Raw genomic sequence first — 18,943 nt, forward strand, 5'->3', positions numbered from 1 at the left:
GGTCTATACAAGGGGTGGGGTTTCTGATGAGACTGTCCCAAGGGCCTAGTTGCTTTGATGTGGTTTCCCTGCTGTCTGTCCCATGTGAAGGGGTTGCTCTGCCAGTTTTTAGGGGTTTTAGAGGAAATTGTTGCATGTGTAGCTGTAGACACGGTGTGTCCATGGGAGGGGGTGAGTTCAGGGTCTTCCTACATCATCACCTTGAGTGGGAACCTTAACTTCCTGTTAAGCGAGGATGCATGTAACATGTCAGAGGTGGTTCATAGAAAATCCAAAGAGATCTACAGACAGATGCAGAACTAGCCCGCATCCAGGGATGACCACTGCTCGTCCTCCAGGGAACACATGTCTGCATTTCTGTGGACAAGGATCCCTTGCTTTGCCCTCCATTTTCCCCAACTCTCAGGGTGATGAGCAGCTCCAAGACAGTGGAAGGTGCAGGCCCCATAGAGTCTGATCGCCCGGAGGTGCCCTGGACTCCATGCAAGTGGTCTGCCCCCGATTCCAGAGTCTGTCATGATGCTTCATGAGGAGGGAGTCTGGGTGGGGATGAGAGGTGGGCTGGCGGGGGTGGCCTGAACAGTGGGCGCTTGTCAGAATGCAGCTGTTCCTCCTCAGGTTTGCGTGAGGGCTCCCCACCTCCCCGGCCTTTGGGGCTCTTGCGTGGAGCCCCCGAGCCCCTGGCGCCTCTGTCTCCATAGCCATCACTCCTGGCTCCTCGTTCTTCTGTGTACTTCTTCCTATTTAAAACTGACCTGCAGGCTCCACACTGTAATGTGCTGTGCTCGGTGTATTTTGACACTGACCTCTGGACGCCTGCCCTCTCTATACCACAGGGCTCCCCTGGGGTTTGGGGCGTCCCAAGGTGTTGCCTTGTGTTCTCGGCCTCACCTGCCTTCAGTGAACAGACTGAAAAGCTCTAAAGGTTCTGTGTCTTGCCCACACTGACCCCCACTCGGGCTCACCTCCCCTTCTCTCTCTTCCTCACGCTAGAATGTCCACCCCGCGGAGGTCAGGCTGCTGATCCTGGAGAACATCCTTCTGAACCCAGCTTACGACGTCTACCTCTTGGTGGGGACGTCCATCCGCTACAGAGTGCAGAAGATCCGGCAAGGGAAACTTACAGGTGTGTCCCCACTCAGCGCCGCGCTCCGGCAGCCTTTTTATTGTGGGGAAATAGGCATGACGTTTTAACTATTTTTTAAGTGTGCATTTTAGTGATGTTGGTTACATTTACCAATACATTGCTGTACAGCCATCGCCACTGTCATCTCCAGAACTTTCTCCTCTTCCCAAACTGAAGCTCTGTGCCTGTTAAGCACTAACTCCCTAGCCCCCTTCTCCAGCCCCTGACAAGCACCCTTGTACTTTCCGTTTCTATGAATCTGACTGCTCTCGGGACCTCATGTAAGTGGAATCATGTAGTGTCTGTCCTTTTGTGGCCGGCTTATTTCACTGAGCAGAGCATCCTCAAGGTCCGTCCGCACTGTGGCGGGTGTCACAATGTCCCTCTTCTCAAGGCTGAGTGCTAGTCTGTCGTCTGTATAGACCACGTTTCGGACATTCATCCTTCGATGGACACTTGGTCTCTTCTGCCTCTTGGCTGTTATAAATAGTGCCTCTGTGAGCAGAGGTGAACAAACATCTCCTTGAGATCCTGCTTTCAGTCCTTGAGGGTATATATCCCTTTGTTTGAAGAATGTCAGAAGCCATGAGCTTCTGTCGGACTGGGTTTTATTCCTGGTCTGGCACTGGCTTCTGGGCGGCTTGGATGAGGCACTGCCCCGCTTTAGGGCTCAGTGTCTCTGTCGGAGCCCTCATGGCCTTTCTGCCTGTGTCGAGGGCAAGACGGATAAATGAATGTGCATTTGTTCCAGAAACTCTAAAGCTCTGTGTACGTGTGATGCATTCTTGGTGGTGAGTGTTCTTAATGCATCACCAAGCCTGCTAAGAATTATCATCATCATCATCATCATCATTTTGCTTAGTTTACACACGTTTCATGGTCAGAGCCCAGGGCGTGCAGGCTTGTGGGTACGAGAGTGTTCCATTCAAGGCCTGTGGGCTGCGAGGGGTGTCCGAGCAGGTGCCTCCCCCAGTTGCTGGCTTCCTGTCTGATGCAGGGAGCAGTTCAGAAGCATGTAGCTGCTCCAACATCGGCGCAGCCTGGGCCTGTTCCACAGCTGGGTCTGCAGATCAGGGCAGTGGGTCTGGTCCGTCATTACCGTGTGGCTGGTGCTGCCGGCCTGGGGAGGCCTCGGAGCGAGGACAGCCTCTCCTGCCTCGGGTCCAGCTCTCTCCCACTCAGGGTGCCCTGCTGAAGAGCATGAGACTGGGGGTCCTGAGCATCCCCGCGCGCTGGGCGCTCAGCGTCTGGCTCTTCTGCGAGTGTCAGCGTGGAGGCGGGGTGTATACAAAGCTGGGCAGGGTCCTGGCCAGAGGCTGCCATGCACCCCAGGACCTGGGTGTGGCCTTCTGAGACTCTTGAAGGGGAGATGGCTCAGGGGCAGAGTTCTCGGGATCCTACCCCTGAGTGCTCAGGGGGAACGCAGTGGGAACAGGTTGAAAGGCCAGAGGGCACCTGGGGGGTTTCTTGACAATACCGCCTTCCCCTGAGCACTGTCGTGAAGCACCTTGTGACCGGATGGAAGCGGTCTGGAGATATCTGACCGTGGTGAGCGTTTCCCCGGTGTTGTGCTTTTCACGTTATGACCCAACAACGCTGTGACCTGGATTTCAATACGACCCTGTTTTACGGATGAGGAAACTGAGGCACAGATGCCCAATAGTCACAAAGCTGTCAGTCCTTCGCCTATAATATCACGCCTGCAGGATCGAGGCGTCCCGGCCCAGAGGGAGGGCGAGAACGGCTCTCTGTCCTCCCAGGGCAGGGCGGGTGGCCTCTTTGCAGGGGTGGGTGAGGGTGGAGAGGTGTGCCCCCCTGCCCAGGGATGTTGGGGGAGATTTAATAAAGCGGACTCCACAGCTTACCCTTCAGTGTCACCGATGGACAGCACATCCCAAGACACCCAGAGGACTTTTGGGCTTGGTCACCGACCTCCAGTAGAAATCAAAGATGGAACCCAGAAAAGTTAGCCCCGGAGAGGAAGTAGTTAAGCTGCCTCCCTTGCATCTGTAGGGTAATGAGATGGAAAATGCCTCTAAAAATAAACACACCTGCATGATTGATGGCGCCAGGCGCCGGAGCTGGCGTGCCTTCCAGACAGATGCTTGGGGAGAACAGACGGGGAGGAGCCAGCACTGGGCCACTGTGAACAAGACATCTGGGTGGAAACGCGTTGTCCATTTTTTTTTTTTTTTGGATGAGTTGTTTTTAATTGACACAGAATTCACATTGCTGTCATTTTTAACGGGCTGCCAGGCAGGAAAGTCGGGGGACGGCGTCATGACAGGTGACCTGGATTTCGGCGAGCCCCGGTCTTGTATGACATCCCGCAGAGGGCTCAGAAAATGACACCCGGAGGGCAATTACCCCAAATCCGTTCTTCACGTTTTCTTTCCGTCTTTCTTCCTTCGAAATGTCATGTTCTTTCTTTTCTTTCCTATTTTTATTTCCTGACGTCTGCCTGCCTTCCGTTAAGTGACAGGGTAAGCTCAAGTGTTAGCCGCTCAGTCACGTCCGACTCTGCAACCCCGTGCCCCGTGCACTCTGTCCATGGGGTTCTCCGGATGTGAACACTGCAGTGGGTAGCCATTCCCTTCTCCGCTAAGCGGTGGCTTGCTTTCTCACGAGCCTGTTTGTTTATGGAACCCCTGCTCTGTCTGTGGGCACTGCCGGGGGGGGAGTACCGCAGCGGTCGAGGGGCGGCCCAGGGCCCACCCACCTGGAGCTCCAGTGACGGCCTGCAGTGGAGCAGGTGAAGGGGGCGAGGGGCCTTAAAGAGGGGTGTCTGTGAGGCCCTCCTCGGTCCTCAGTGCACTGATGCTGGAGTCGCAGGCACACCTGGTGCAGTAACCAATTGTGAGAACAAGGCGTGGGGAGGAAGTGCTGGCTGAGGAACGTGGTGTCTAAGGAGACCTCGGTGACAGGAATCCTGGAAATTCCTGGGGTAAATCGTGCTGAGGTTGAAAGATGGATGGGCGTGGAGCAGGGGTTCCTGTCCAAGACACAGCTATTAAAGGACCCACTGCACCCTGAGCCGTGGCTGCCCAGAGTGTACGCTGGGCTGCCTGCAGGGCTGGGCTCAGAGGCAGGGCCGTGTGCTTCTCCTCGTCCTGGGCTTGGACCCACCTCCCCTGGAGCTCCGTGGTCATCCCTGCAGCCTACACAGGGTGGGGGTGAGGGTTCTGGCGATCAGAAGCACGTCTGGAGGATCATCCAGGGTCGCCAGGGGTCAGAGACCGGCTGCCCTCCTGGCCACGGAAGGGCAGCCTGGGGCTGGCCCCATGCCCTCAGCGGTGGTAGCTGGGCTGGGCTGGGGCCAGGAGCAACTTCCTCTGTCTGTGGACGGACAGGCATCTTTCACGATTGCAAAGCCCTCCCTGCTCGTACCTGTGACAAGTAGCGAGGTCCTACAGTGCAGGAGGTGCTGAAGCGGTTCACCAGACAAGCCACTCGTTTTCGTTGTCTTAGGGCTTTGTAAATAGGGTTACATCTTGTTGTGCAAGATCCTTCCAGAGTCAGTTTATTTATTTCCCAAAAAGGGCCTTTTTCGTTTGGAGAACCTTAAACAAGGGAGGAAAATAGTGCTTCTAAAGTAGCACCAAGTGATTTTGCTCAGTGAGCAGTGTTGCCTTATTCTTTTGTCATGACGTTTCCTCGATGCAGGGCTTCCTTGGCTCAATGGTAAAGAATCTGCCTGCTGATGCAGGTGACATGGGTTTGATCCCTGGATCGGGAAGATCCACTGAAGGAGGAAATGATACCCCACTCCGGTATTCTTGCCTGGGAAAGCCCATGGATAGAAGAGCTTGGTGGGCTACAGTGCATGGGGTCACAAAAGAGTCGGACACAATTTAACGTCGAAACAACAGCAGCAATCCATGCACTGCAGCTGTGGTCTGATCCCTGGGTGCATTGTTTGCAAGCGTCTCGGCCACCACTGGGCTGTGTGGACCGGAAGTGGGCTGTGTGGACTGGAAGGGCTTCTCCATTCCAGGTGTGTCAGAATCCCCTGCCAGGCCTGTGCTGGTCCCTCCCATGCAGTCTCCTCCTTGCTCCATCCCCCACTCCTCCCAGCTCCCCGAGTTTGGTTCAGCAGGCCTGGGATGGGGTCAATTATTTGCAGCTTCCCAGGTGAAGCTGATGGTCCAGGGAACACACTTTGAGAACCCTCTGCTCCAGGGCAAATTCCTGGGGACTTATTGGAACACACAACCGGTACCCCAGGGCAGGTCCTTTCAGAATTCCTGGGAGTTCTGAAGGATGTTCTGGTTGAAACACCTCTCGGATCCTTGTCCTGGACGCCTCCCGGGGCAGCCCCCGCCTGGGACACCTTGGTGAGCATGGAAGCTGACTGTGGTCCCTGTCTGGAGGGCTGGAGCAGGCCTCACACACAGGCTCAGTGAGTGGGTTATCTGATAGGAAATCCTACAGACGGGGGAGAGGGCGTGTCCGAGTGGTCCTGCTCTCTGTGGCCTGCACCCCAGGTCTGCTGCCCGCCACTTAGGGGCCCCTAGCAAGCTTCCAGTCTTGATTTTTGCAGGTCCCCCAATGCTCACGTGAGGGTTTCAGGGGCGTCGTGGGATAAAACAGGGTGAGGTGCACATGAAACCTCTAGCAGAAGGTTAGACACCGAGGTCATGGGTTTGTAGAACCCATTATTTCCCAGGGAAATTGTTTTCCATCCTGGTCCAGATTAGATGAGTTCTCTTCCACAATTCAACACAGAGAAGAATACCAATGGATGGTCAGGACAGCAACATAGAGAATTCTTTGCAAATTATAGACCCATCTCTTGAAACCCAATGGGGCACCACAGACCAGCATCTCTTTGCAGACCCCGGAAGATGACCAGGTCCAGTGAGCCCTGCCCTGGGCCCCTCAGTGCAGAAGCAGCATCGCTTACTTCTGTGACAAGCAGAAAAGGGTCTGATGTTGGTATCCTGCCAGATGCTGGCAGTTTGAGTCAGAGGCTGCGCTTAATTTAAAAAAAAAAAAATCTGCTCGTGGCATCCACAGAAAACTGATTGCCTCTGAAAATTCATGGAGAGTGTCAGCTTTGTCCACAGGCATGGAGAATACTATTAAAATTTAAAGTGTTGAAAAAAAGTAGGCAAAAAAAAAAATCAAGCAGCTGTACTGACAGCAGGGTCCAGGAATTGCAGTGGTGGGGGTGGGGGGGGGGGGGAGAGACATTGACTTTTAACATTTCCTGTCTTGGCCCTCTCTGCCCGCTTTGCTCATCCCTGTTTCTGGGTGGCCAGAACTCTCAATGCCCTCCGATCAGTACGAGCTACAGCTTCTGAACAACGTCTGGGACCCACAGGGAGCCCCGGGCCGGCCTGTGGCAGTCTTGGCCCAGGACACATCGACGGTCACCGCCATGCAGCTGGGACAGAGTAGCCTGGTCCTCGGCCACAAGAGTATCCTTTTCCTGGATGGAACGCCTGCACCTGTGTGTCCTGCACAGACGTGCTGTTTGGAAGTCAAGCCACTTTTCTCCCTGAAACCTTGGTGAGGCTAAAAATAGCCCTGTTCTCCCTCAAGGTCTGAAAATCAAAAGGACCAAAATAGCACCGTGTCTGAACAGAATCACTCACCTCCGTGCAGGACTCCTTAGAGAGGCTCCAAGGTGGAGGCGGTGGCTGGTGCTGAGCCCCCTTCCCCGCCTCTGGAACTTTCTCTGGTCTCATCCTAGGGGCCTGGTCTAGGCTGTTCCCACACCAACGTGTGGGTTGTCATGTGTCCCGAACTTGTTCACGTGCTCCAGGTGGTCTCCAGGGTCCCTGTAGAGGCCCCCTTTTGCGTGGAGGAAGTGCCCTGTGGCCACCCATCCTGGAAAAGACCTGTGCTCCGCAGGGCCTTGGGCAGGGGCCCTTCCCTCCTTGCTTCTGCTTGCGTGATGTTGATAATGCTGGAGCCGCAGGAGCCAAACTGAAGCCTGCCAGCTGGTTCATTGCTCCTTAATTCAAAGTCCAGGTATCCGCATGCAGGGAGCTTCCCGGTTACCCAACAGCACAATCTACGTGGTGGAGCCCGGGTACCTAGGTGAGTGTGCGCGTCCTGGGTTGTCTGGGATTACAGGAGGTAAAGAGTCCAATAAAAGCAACAGCCTCCCAGAAAATGGCCTCACTTTGGCCAGATCTGCTGGCTGGGAGGTCTGGGCCATCAGCTCCCACCCTGACCCCCAGTCCTTTCCCTGTCTGTGTACAGAACAAGCGGAGGGAGGGTGGGCCAAAGTCCAGCAGGTAGCCAGCTCTTCAGGGAGAGAAGCAGGACAGAATCGAGTGGGGAGGGCTTTGTCTCCTGGTTTTATACCTGGGCTCTGCACAGACCGCACCATGGCTGCAGACGCTGGCAAGATGTCTTGGAGGGAAAGAGGGGAAAGCTGGAGGCCGAGAGAGGAGGGGAGGAATTCCCAGCCACAGAGGACCCAGAGGGGCATAGCCAGGCCCGGGGGCTTCCCAGGGGTAGTGCTCAGAGTGTAGACCTACTGTGGAGTCAAGGTACAGACCTACTGTGGATTCAGAATGCAGACCCTCTGTGCACTCAGAGTGCAGACCTACTGCGGATTCAGAGTGCAGACCTACTGCGGATTCAGACTGCAGACCCTCTGTGCACTCAGAGTGCAGACCTACTGTGGATTCACAGTGCAGACTCACTGTGCAATTAGAGTGTAAACCTACTGTGGATTCAGAGGGCAGACCTACTGTGCGTTCAGATTGGAGACCTACTGTGCACTCAGAGTGCAGACTCACTGTGGATTCAGAGTGCAGACCTACTGTGGATTCAGAGTGCAGACTCACTGTGCAATTAGAGTGTAAACCCACTATGGATTCACAGTGCAGACTCACTGTGAAATCAGAGTGTAGACCTACTGTGCACTCAGAGTGTAGACCTACTGTGGATTCAGGGTGCAGATCTATTGTGGATTCGGAGTGCAGACTCACTGTGGGTCAGAGCTGGGCCCACCATGGATAGGGTCAAGTTTGAATGGGCCCTGGAGCCATCAGTAGCGAATGTTCAGGTTTGGTCCAGGGCATCTGAGATCAGCTCGGGTTCTGACGGCTCAGGCCTGCTGCGGGCATTAGATCTGCCAATCACGGGCGCTGGTCCCTCCCTGGGAGGCGTGCAGGGGAGTGGCCGTGGCCACGGTGCTCACGGGGCCTGGCTTACCCTCTTCCTCAGCCGTAGGCCCCTGTGACCCCAGTGCTGAGGCTCTACGCACCTGCCTGTTCCATAGGGTTCACGGTCCACCCTGGTGGCAGGTGGGTGCTCGAGACTGGCCGTCTGTACGAAATCACCGTTGAAGTGCTTGACAAATCCGGCAACAAGGTCTACCTGTCAGATGTGAGTCCCCCTTTGGGCCTGATTGGGGGTGTAGGGGTACATCTCCTGGAGCAGGTGCCTGAAGAGCTGCCTCAAATCACCGGGCCCCCCAGCAGGCGGGCTGAGTTGGGGTGCTTCTTACGGTACTGCTGGATCCCTGGGAAACCCTGTCATGGGGAACCTCGGGCATCTCAGGGCCCCGTGAGTCTGCATCCTAAGGCCCAACTTCCATCAAGGTTGGAGCAGGGAGAGGAGGCCACAGGCAGCAGGGTCACAGAGGCAGTGATGGTGGTGGGGGGTGGTGTCTACTATCTGCCCTCCTGCTCCCTCCTTGTTAGCCCAGGGGCCTCACCACCGAGGATCCATCCTTCCTGGCCCTACAGAGGCTCAGGGCCAGAAATGCCTTTGAACTGTCCAGAGGCCCCTCGACTGAGGCCAAGCCCAGTGGCTTCCTGGTTCTGGAAAGAGCATCACACATACGGGCAGAAGGCGAGGTGTCTTGGCCGCATTTGTTCCTTTGTGAGCAATTTGCAGGATCGTGAGGATATCCAGACCTTCCTCGTGGGCTCTGAGGTTTCCCTTTGGCCTCTTGGCAGAAGCCACCACCTTCCTTGTGTTACTAGACTCGCTCCATCACCGTCTGGGGGGAAGTTAGCTCTAAGGGATACCGTTATCCTTCTTTGTTTCCTCGTTGGGACTACGGGGTCTGAGAGCCAACTGTGGCTTCGGCAACGAGCACCGGCTCGTCGGGTCATGAATGGAGGACAGGCTGGGAGGGGCTGAGGCTCAGGGCTCAGAGCTCAGATTCCTGCTTCGTGCGGCTCATCAGCCTGGCCCGACTGCTCTTTGGGGGCCACATGGCTTCTCTCCCACATCCTGACTCCCCTGAGTTGTCCTGCAATCTCCTCTCACCATCCTGTGCTGCCTTCCAGAACATCCGCATTGAAACTGTGCTCCCTGCGGAGTTCTTTGAGGTGCTGGCTTCTTCCCAGAATGGGTCGTACCATCACGTCAGGGCGACAAGGAGGGGCCAGACGGTCATCGAGGCAGCCCTCACCTCTGTGGTGGACCAGGCAAGTTGGCATCTCCCTGGGCCACCTCTGGGCCCTCTGCAGGCAGAAATGTCAACCCAGGGTGGACATGAGCCAGAGGAGTCGGGGCCCCAAGAGTTCAGTACTGTCATGGCTGCCATGGGGGTCCCTCCTACTCTAGGCTCCCAGTGGCATCGGGTGGGGGCTTTGGCCTTTCCATGTCCCCTGTCCTCTGTCCCTGCGGTGGACCAGAGCCCCTCTTCCTCTGCCCTTTGCTGGCTCCTGAAAAAGCCATCCCTCACCTCTGGGACTGGATTTAGAAACCCTTGTTGGGAGCAGTGTTGGGCCTGTGTGTCCAGTTGTGCACTGACTTGGACCCACGAGTGTTTCTTTGGCTGTTTTCGGTCCTTCAGAGTTTTTAAATTCCCACCCGTTTTTAAAAGGCGAGTTGGTTTCAGTGGGAGCAGATTCTACTGATTGGAAGCTCGGTGTAGAGGTTCTCATCTCCTTACTGCACCTCTCCTGGGCCTGGTGGAGGCCGCTGTGGCCTGGGGACCAGGCAGAGATTCCTACTGAAGCAGCCACTTCTGCTCTGGGGGCTTTGGGCGAGTGGCTTTCATGTCCCATGCCTCCGTTTCCCATCTGTAAAGTGGGGATAACCACGCCCATCCTGGCAGGAGTGCCATGAGGATGCAGTCAAGCAGTGTTGACTTGTGTGGCTGTTAAAGAGCCACTGAAAGCAGTCTCCATGGAGACAAAGAAGGCTGCAGGGTACCCGGCGTCTTCCTTCCCCCTCCCCCACAATCTGAGGGGGGGCGGGGTCTGCTTGAGTGCTGACCCGGCTGTCATGTTGGTGTATGACTCCCTCGCCCCCTTGCAGGATGGAGGGGTCCATACCTTACGGGTGCCTGTGTGGAACCAGCAGGAGGTGGAAATCCACAGCCCCATCACCCTTCATCCAAGCATCTTGACGTTTCCATGGCAACCAAAGGCAGGCGCCTATCAGTACACGATAAAGGTAACTGGGAGACCCTGTCTGGGTGACTTTCTTTGGGTGTTTCCATGTGTTGGGGCTTTAACTCCATTCTGTTTCTGTTAAATTACCTTCTATTGGTTGAAAGAATTTGAAATCAAAGTCTTTATGCTTTCTATATTTTCCAAGGTTTTCTATCACAGCAGGGTATTTTGGTAATTAGGAAAAAACCTTGAAAAATAGAAAAGAAAACATGATAAAGTCCTGAACATGGATTTAACTTTCACATGTGGTTTTTATTTTTCTTAAAAATAATTGCTTTCTGGAAGCAGTGTAAATATCTTTAGAGAAAACCTTGGAATTGGCGGGGGAGACGTCTCCAACTCCAGCGCATATCTGGTGTTCTTGGTCCCTGAAGTTCGCGTGTCCCCCTGGCATTAGTGGTGGGCCCAGTGCCCTTTGGGGCTGGGGTTCGTGGGGGCCGCCCTCCATTCACCCCGCTGTCTCCCTGCAGTGAAGACAGGTGTCCTGTGCTCTGGGACCTGCTGTCCCTTCCCTCAGCTGTGTCACCTTCCCGGCCCCTCTAGGGTTTGGGGGTGGTGGCCCCTGATGCGGAGGCTGCTGGGCTGTCCTTGACTTCACGGCAGATGCCTGGAGCAGGCAGGGTGTGTGTAGGAGGAGCAGGGATGTCACGACTCTGTGGCTGGGGTCTTCCCACTGCAGCCTGAGCTCAGGAGGTGCCCCTGGGTCCTGGGGCCACTGTCAGGGGCGTGTGCATACACGTGTGTGTCAGTCAGAGGTCCGTAGAATATGGGGGCCAGAAAGAGACAGAGCAGGGAGAGCGAGGGGTGTGGGCAGTGCCAGCTGGACGTTGGCTGATGCCTTGTGTCTCCATGCAGTGATGCAATGCCAACGCGTGTGAGCGAGGGTGTGTGAGAGAGAGAGGGATGGAGGGGCAGGGCAGGTGGGCTGACCCAATGATGCCTTCCCTCCCCAGGCCCACGGTGGCAGCGGGAACTTCAGCTGGTCCTCCTCAAGCTCTTTGGTGGCCACGGTCACTGTCAAGGGTGTGATGACCACAGGCAGTGACACGGGAGTCAGTGTGATCCAGGCACACGACGTGCAGAACCCGCTGCATTTCGGTGAGATGAAGGTGAGGCCTGGGTCGGGACGGTCACAGGGTGGCTTGGGGAGTGAGCGGAGCTGCCGTCTTAACCAGCCTCAGGAGTAGTTCAGAAACACCCTTTAGTCATCAGTCTTGTTCTTGACCGGAATTGTGGTGAGGGGGGTCAGGGGTCAGGTCCAGCCTGGCCCCTGAGCTCATGGACAGACCCGGGAGACAGCCATCCTCTCCTACACCGGACAAGGGTGGGACCACCAGGATTCTGAAGGGAGGTCAGAGGATTCAGAAACACGAGATACCCCGAGGACTCATTCTAGAAGGCCTTCCGACCCAAAAGCTGGGACTCTCTGTGTCACAAAGGCCTCTGGGTGCTGGGTTGTAAACTTATAGGGAGAGGAAGCCCCCAGACCCCAGGGGACTGGCCTGCTCCTTTCCTCTGGTTCCTGTTCAGATCCGAGTCAGGAGTCCCCACCATGGGGACCCTACACCTGGCGTCCGTCCCAAGTGATGTGGGACCAACTCAGCGCCGGCTGAAGGTGAGAGTGATCACCTACAGCCGAGCCCTGGACAGCCCCGCCTGGTGGCCTCCTGACCGCAGCGCATTCCTGACCGCCTGACCCTGATCTCAGCTGCTTTTATCACTCCATTTAGGGCCAAAATTGAAGCTCCATACATAGCGTGTCCAATCCCAACCTTCTACATTGTTTGGGACATTAACACACTGGTCGCCCTCGTCTTTTTATTTTGATCCACATACACCTACCTAAAGATCCATCTAACTCTCGTGAGCATGCTAAGTCATTTCTATCATGTCCGACTCTTTGCGACCCCATGGACTGTAGCCCGCCAGACTCCTCTGTCCATGGGATTCTCCGGGCAAGAATACTGCAGTGGGTTGCCATGCCTTCCTCCAGGGGATCTGCCCAACCCAGGGGTCAAACCTGTTTCTCATATGTCTCCTGCACTGGCAGGTGGGTTCTTTACCACTAGCGCCTCCTGGGAAGCCATAACTCTCATGTAAGGAGGGTTGTAACCAAGACAGCTTAGCTGTAGCATCACTTCCTAGTGTTTGGATGATCTGTGAGCAGCGAGCCCCTCCTGTGGCCAGAGGCTGATTCATCTTGGTGAATGTGCCCCGCCCACCCGCCCCGGAGCCCAGAGCCTGCTTGCAGCCCCTCACTGTGTAGTGGTCAGAGCCTGGCTTCCGGGACTGCCTGCCTGCCTGGTTCAGACTCACCTGGCTGCAGCCGGGCAGGCTCTCACCCCCCACAGCAGGTTCCTTATCAGGCAGAGACATTGGTGACCTTCTTGACAAGGAGGCTGGGAGGATGGGGTGAGCTCATTTGGCTCTTGGAACAGAGCCTGGTGTGTGGGTGGTTTTGTTTGGTGGTGACGCCTCTCACTGTGTGCTGCCCTCTTCTTTACCTCCCCACGATGCGCTGAGCTGTACGTGCCTCAGGGCCTTTGCACAGACTGTCTCTTCAGCCAAACTGGGTCTGACCGTCTCTGACACGCTCCCGGGTCAAGCTCATACGTCACGTTCCCAGGGAAGCCTTCTCTGCATCTCTGCCCGGAATGTCTCTCTGCCCCCTGCACAAAGCGTCATGTCCCCCAAGCGCAGGCTTCTCACTTGCGGGTCCTGAGTGCCCACATGCAGGAAGCAAAGCTGAGGAGCAGCTTTTCCTCCTCTGTGTAGCTGGCTGACCATACCCCCCACCCCTGTCCTGCAGGTGTACGTGATCGAGCCCAGCGGCATGGAGTTCGCCCCGTGCCCTGTGGAGGCCCGTGTGGGCCAGAGCCTGGAGCTGCCGCTCAGAATCCACGGCCTCATGCCGGGCGGGGCTGACGACGTGGTCACCCTGAGCGACTGCTCCCACTTCGACTTGGTGGTGGAGGTGGAGAACCAGGGCGTGTTCCAGCCGCTCCCAGGTAACGCAGCTCTGTGAGCAGCCGCCGACTGGCGGGGTCACCGCTGATGACGTGGGTTCTCAGCGTGGGTTGCCCAGATTCCTAAATTGGGAGCTGAGCCAGCGGAGGGGTCACAGCCTGAGAAATGGCATTTGTCCCCTGTCCACCCCCAGCTACGGTCTGCTCTGCACCTTTCTGCCGTGTGGCCCGTGTGTCGCTCGGCTTTCTGAGCCTCAGTCTCCACATCTAAAATGGGCGTCCTCCTCGGTAGACTCACATGTCGTGGTGTCTGTTGCAGTACCTGGAATGTGGCAGGTGCTCGGAATACACTGTCCATAGGGGTTCTGATGAGTGACAGAATCGCAACACCTTTGTGATCCCATGGTCTGCCCCTCCAGGGCCGTTGGAACCAGGCCCCCCCTGCCCCCCACAGGGCTGGGTGGTGAAATTGGTGGTGATGACAGTGGTGGCACTTGGTTATAGAGAGTCAGCCTTGCCGGGTGTGGTGCGTGTGCACTTGGCGTGCATGACCTCACCAGACGTCAGAGCCACTGTGGGAAGAGGGGCTGTGGTCAGGCCACGTGTTGGACAAAGAGACCGAGGCCGTGTCACTGCCTAGGGTCCCCCGAGGTCCCAAAGCCAGGTCCTCAGGATGGAATGCAAGGCTGGGTGTGTGCAGCACTCACCCAGAGCCTTAGTGCCCGGGAAACGAGGCCTCCCGGGGGAGTCGGCCCACGGAGTCCTCTAGGGTTGCAGGTGATGCAAGCCACGGACTGATGGTGAGTCCACCTAGGCAGGGTGAGGGTGTGGGGAGCAGTGTTCGTGGGCATGCTTGTGGGCTGCGTGCACACACAGCGGCCTGAGGTTGCGGAACCTCTCAAACCCTGCATCCCTGGGGCTTTGGGGCACGTGGACCTCATTGGCCAGAAGTGGGGGCCACCTCTGGTTTCTGAGCAGAGGAGTGACCACTGGATCCTCGTAGGGTTTAGGAAACTCGACAGTCAGAGGTGTTTCTGGGCTCGTGTGTGGGGCCACCATGGTTGTGGTCATTCACAGAACTGTTTGAAGGCAAAGCTGCTCAGACGTCATGGAACATCCCGGGACATCACCGTGTTCACATACTTCCCCGTAGCTGCAGTTGCATCTTCTCAGACTGTCCAGGGGAAACCAGAGCTTATGGGTCCTATGTCTTCAGAGAAGCCACTGTTTAGTGGGGAGGCAGACATCAGCACAGCCTTCCCAGGTGGTTCAGCGGTACAGGATCTGGCTGCCAAAGCAGGAGATGCGGGAGACCTGGGTTTGATCCCTGGGTCAGGAAGATTCCCTGGAGGAGGAAACGGCAACCCACTCCAGTATTCTTGCCTGGAGAATCTCATGGACAGAGGAGCCTGGCAGGCTGCAGTCCACAGGGTCACAAAGAGTTGGACACAGCTGAGCGACTGAACAACAACAACAATACATCAGCAAAGAAGAAAGAGGCTCATCCTCCTGAGAGGGGCCTGCTGCCCTGTCCCACCCCCACACCTCCTGGAGGGGCGTCCACGGGCTGCAGCGACGAGCTCCGGGGAACTGAGGAGAGGACAAGGTTGGGGTCCATGGTCCTGGTCCCAGCGCCGCCTTTGTCAGAACTGCCGACGGGCTCTACTCCAGATCTGTGCACTTCTCCATGTGTACATCCACCTTAGGGGGAAAAAGAACCCTCAAGAAATACTGACCTGTAGTTATGTGTGTGCGAAAGCATTCAGGATGAAGTGCACCGATGCTTGAGGCTCACTTTTAGATGCATAAGGTGTGGGACGGACTGTTGGGTGGGAAGGGGGTGGGGCGACAGGCACCCAGAGGAGCAGAAACAGATGTTCGCTGTGGAATCTAAGGGGCGGGGTGTGCCGCTTCCCCACATCATTCTTTCTAAATGTTTGGGGGAAAAAACTGTAAAATATCACCAGAATGGCTTTTTTTCAAACAAGTGGAAAATACCAAGTATTGGCGGGGATGTCACACGGCTGCTGGTGGCAGCGTGAGTCAACACAGCCATTTGGGGACGGATGGTTGGTGAAAGTGATGAAACTGAGCATAAACGCTCCCAGGCAGTAAGGACCAGAGGAGAAGTCCCGCTCTCTGTGGCACGCCAATCAAAATGCTGAAATGCATCCCCCAGAGAAATGCCACATGTGCTAATGGCAGCTCAGTGCGCCCCTCGTGGCCCTGCACAGCCGACAGCACGTTAGAAGCGTTAAACGCCAGGGCCAGGTGCGATGTACTCCTGGAATGCAGTGTCTCAAGTCTAATATTAACATGATGCACCGCGTTAGCAAAATAGAGGAAGAAAACCGTGTCATTATCTCAATGGAGGCAGAGAAATCAGGGCACAAATCTCAAAACCTTTTTATGATAAAATCAGCCTGCAAACTGGAAATAGAAGGAAATGCCACGAACTTAATAAAAGCCCTATATGAAAACCCACAGCTGACATCATACTCCGTGGTAAACGGCTGACAGCCTTTACCCTAAGATCCAGAACAAGACAAGGTCGCCCGCTGTCACCACTTCAACGTAATAGCGGAAGACCTAGCCAGAGCTATTAGGCAAGAAAAGTAAGTAAAAGACACCCAGACTGGAAGGGAAGATATAAGCTTATCTGTTTGCAAATGATCCAGTCTTAATATGTGAAAACCCTAAAGATTCTACCAAAAGAACTCTCAGGAGTAAAATGAATGTGGAAAAATAGTATCATGTGGAACCCCAAAGATCCAGAATAGCCAAAGCTATGCTGAAAAAAGAACAAACTTGAAGAGCTCATTCTTCCCATTTTCAGGACTTATTACAAGTCCTGAGTCATGTCCGACTCTTTGTGACCCCATGGACTGTAGCCCACCAGGCTCCTTTTTCTATGGGATTTCTCAGGCAAGAACACTGGGGTGGGTTGTCATTTCCTTCTCCAGGGGATCTTCCCGACCCAGGGATCAAACCTGCATCTCCTGCTTGGCAGGTGGATTCTTTACCACTGAGCCACCTGGGAAGTCTTATCATAAGTTATAGTGATTGAATCAGAGTGGCGGTTGCACAGACTTAGAGACCAGTGAAATAGAACAGAGAGCCCAGAAAATACTCCGAGTATACTCAGAAATACTCTGGAAATACTCTGCCAGTATTGAGCGGGAGAGGGCCAGTTACCAAGGACTTCTGCCAGCAGTTCCCTTTGTCTGAGTTCCAAGGCCAACAGGATTCGGCTGTGCTCTTGGAAGTCTGCGAGCAGTGGTTTTCCTCTGGGGTGGGGCACGAGGAGGTGCAGGTCATGCTGGTACTTGATCCCAGTCCAAGAAACAGGGCGTGTTCATTCTGTGGGGAAAAATGGTGAGCTGCATGCTTACGACGTGCATGTGCTTTTTGGTATGAGAATTTTACTTAAAAACGGTAAGTTAAAAAAATTGGATTTGTATCAAGCCCGGCATGAAAGAGGGCGTCAGCCCGTTGGGTCTCCCCTGACAGAGGCGCGTGCTCGCTGACCTCTGGTGCTCCCGTTGCAGGCAGGCTGCGTCCGGGGCCTGACCACTGCAGTGGCGTCACGGTGAGGGCCGAGGCCCCGGGCTACACCACGCTGCTCGTCAGCTACAGGCACGGCCACGTCCACCTGAGCGCCCGCGTCACCATCGCCGCCTACCTGCCCCTCAAGGTGAGCCCCAGGCCCGCCCTCCTCTCCTCCCCGGCGCGAATTATCCATCCACCCTGGCGAATGCGTGTTACATCGTCAGTTGTTCAGAGCAGCCGTCGGAGCAGCTCCAGAGGCGCTTTTCAGTCAGGATTCAGGAGTCTGTAGCAGAGCAGGGCCTGAGGGCAGACAGTGAGCGCTGACATCCATGTGGATGAAGTGATCCCACGGGGATCCAGACGGAGGAGCTCCTGGCCCACTCTGGAGTCACCCTGCAGGGTCTCCACAGGGCCCTGGGGTGGGGATGGTGGCGCTGGCGCATTGTATGGATTCTGGGGCCTCGGGGCTCTGGGTCCAGCCTGGATGTGCCCCTCACCTGACGCCAGGTGAATGTCAGTGTCTGGGTCCCCTGTGCATACGCATGCAGAAGGCATGAAGCGTGTTCCTGCTCAGAGCATGCCGCCTTCGCTGTGACACCAACTCCGGAGTCTGAATCCAGGTCCCACACCAACTCTGCAACTTTGGTTTAATTTCTCAGGGCCTCAGTTTCCTTGCCTGTAAAATGGGGCTAATACAGCATCTGCCTTACGGGGTTGTAGTGAGGAGGAGGATTTGAGCAAAACCAAACGGGCTGAGAACCGTGCCTGAGAGGTAGCAAATGCTAAGTAGGGTTAGTTAATGTGTGGGCAAGAAAGACCTGGCCCTTCCTCCGAGGTGAGGTCATGCAGCCTCACACAGAGACCCGAGCAGGGTGGGTCTGTGCCTCGGGCCTGTTGGTGTGGGGTATGTTTTCTTCTCCCCCTGCCCCACTAGAAGCAAGCTCAGGGACATTAGAAACCGTCATCTCTGAACCCCTAGCCCTGGGCACAGTGTCTGATGCAGGGCAGACAACAGCCAAGGGTTGCTGTGGATTGCTTGTTGAGGGGTAATCGACAGATAATACTGTGTTAGTTTCATTAGTGCCACACAGTGACTTGATACTTGTCTGTACTGTGAAACGATCACCATGATGAGCGTACTTAACATCCATCACCACACATAGTTACGTGGGTTTTTTTTGGCCTGTTCCTCTTGTCCTCGAAAGGTACCATCCTCTATATCCTGTCCTGCACCTTGCTCCTTTACTTGGAAAACAAAGCAGATAACTTGCAGTTCTCTTCGCCTACACATAAGAAGGTCTTTGCTTGCTATTTGGTCATAAAGATAGACCAGTTTATCACCCCGCTAATAAGTGTTTGGGCTGTTCCCACGCTTTCCCCTCTTAAAAAATAATGCTGCAGTGTGTAGTTCTGTGCCTCAGTTAGTATATTCATGGAGCCCTATCTTCTGAGTCCATTCCTAGAAGGAATACTGCTCAGACAAGGAATAAATAGGCCTGTGATTTTAGCAGACCCTCTGATTTTAGCAGACATTGCTGAATTTCCCTCTGTTGGGGTTATGCCATTTTCCTATCTTCCCCAGCAGGATATGAGAACACATTTCTCAGTAATACTGTATTTGAAAGTTGCTGAGAGAACAGATCTTAAAAGTTCTTATCGTCACGAGAAGAAAATATTTGTAACTTTGTGTGGTGACAGCCGTTGACTAGACATACTGTGGTGATCATTGACAATCTATGCAACTCTCAAATCACTATCTTGTACTAATGAAGCTCATATAATGTTATATGTCAATTATATCTCAAGAAAACAGCTACCTTTTATAAAAGAGTATGTGTTTAGGACTTCCCTGGTGGTCCAATGGCTAAGACTCTGAGCTCCCAAAACAGGGCATCGATCACTGGGTTTGATCCCTGGTCGGAGAACTA

General features: G+C 55.0%; 1 protein-coding gene across 3 annotated transcripts in view; it reads left to right on the plus strand.

The window, feature by feature from the left end:
• NUP210 (nucleoporin 210) overlaps nt 1-18,943 on the plus strand; it is a 114,537-nt gene that overhangs the window by 51,205 nt on the left and 44,389 nt on the right. For all 3 annotated transcript variants that reach the window (XM_081526488.1, XM_081526486.1, XM_081526487.1), the window contains exons 6-14: nt 994-1,126; nt 6,388-6,546; nt 7,103-7,171; nt 8,367-8,473; nt 9,385-9,525; nt 10,364-10,501; nt 11,454-11,609; nt 13,310-13,508; nt 17,015-17,160. In XM_081526488.1, the coding sequence (XP_081382614.1) occupies nt 994-1,126; nt 6,388-6,546; nt 7,103-7,171; nt 8,367-8,473; nt 9,385-9,525; nt 10,364-10,501; nt 11,454-11,609; nt 13,310-13,508; nt 17,015-17,160 (1,248 nt within the window). The remainder of the gene's footprint in view (nt 1-993; nt 1,127-6,387; nt 6,547-7,102; nt 7,172-8,366; nt 8,474-9,384; nt 9,526-10,363; nt 10,502-11,453; nt 11,610-13,309; nt 13,509-17,014; nt 17,161-18,943) is intronic.

Source organism: Giraffa tippelskirchi, chromosome 9, assembly GCF_054371585.1.
Source record: "Giraffa tippelskirchi isolate mGirTip1 chromosome 9, T2T-mGirTip1v1.2.pri, whole genome shotgun sequence".
Classification (NCBI taxonomy): Eukaryota; Metazoa; Chordata; class Mammalia; order Artiodactyla; family Giraffidae; genus Giraffa; species Giraffa tippelskirchi.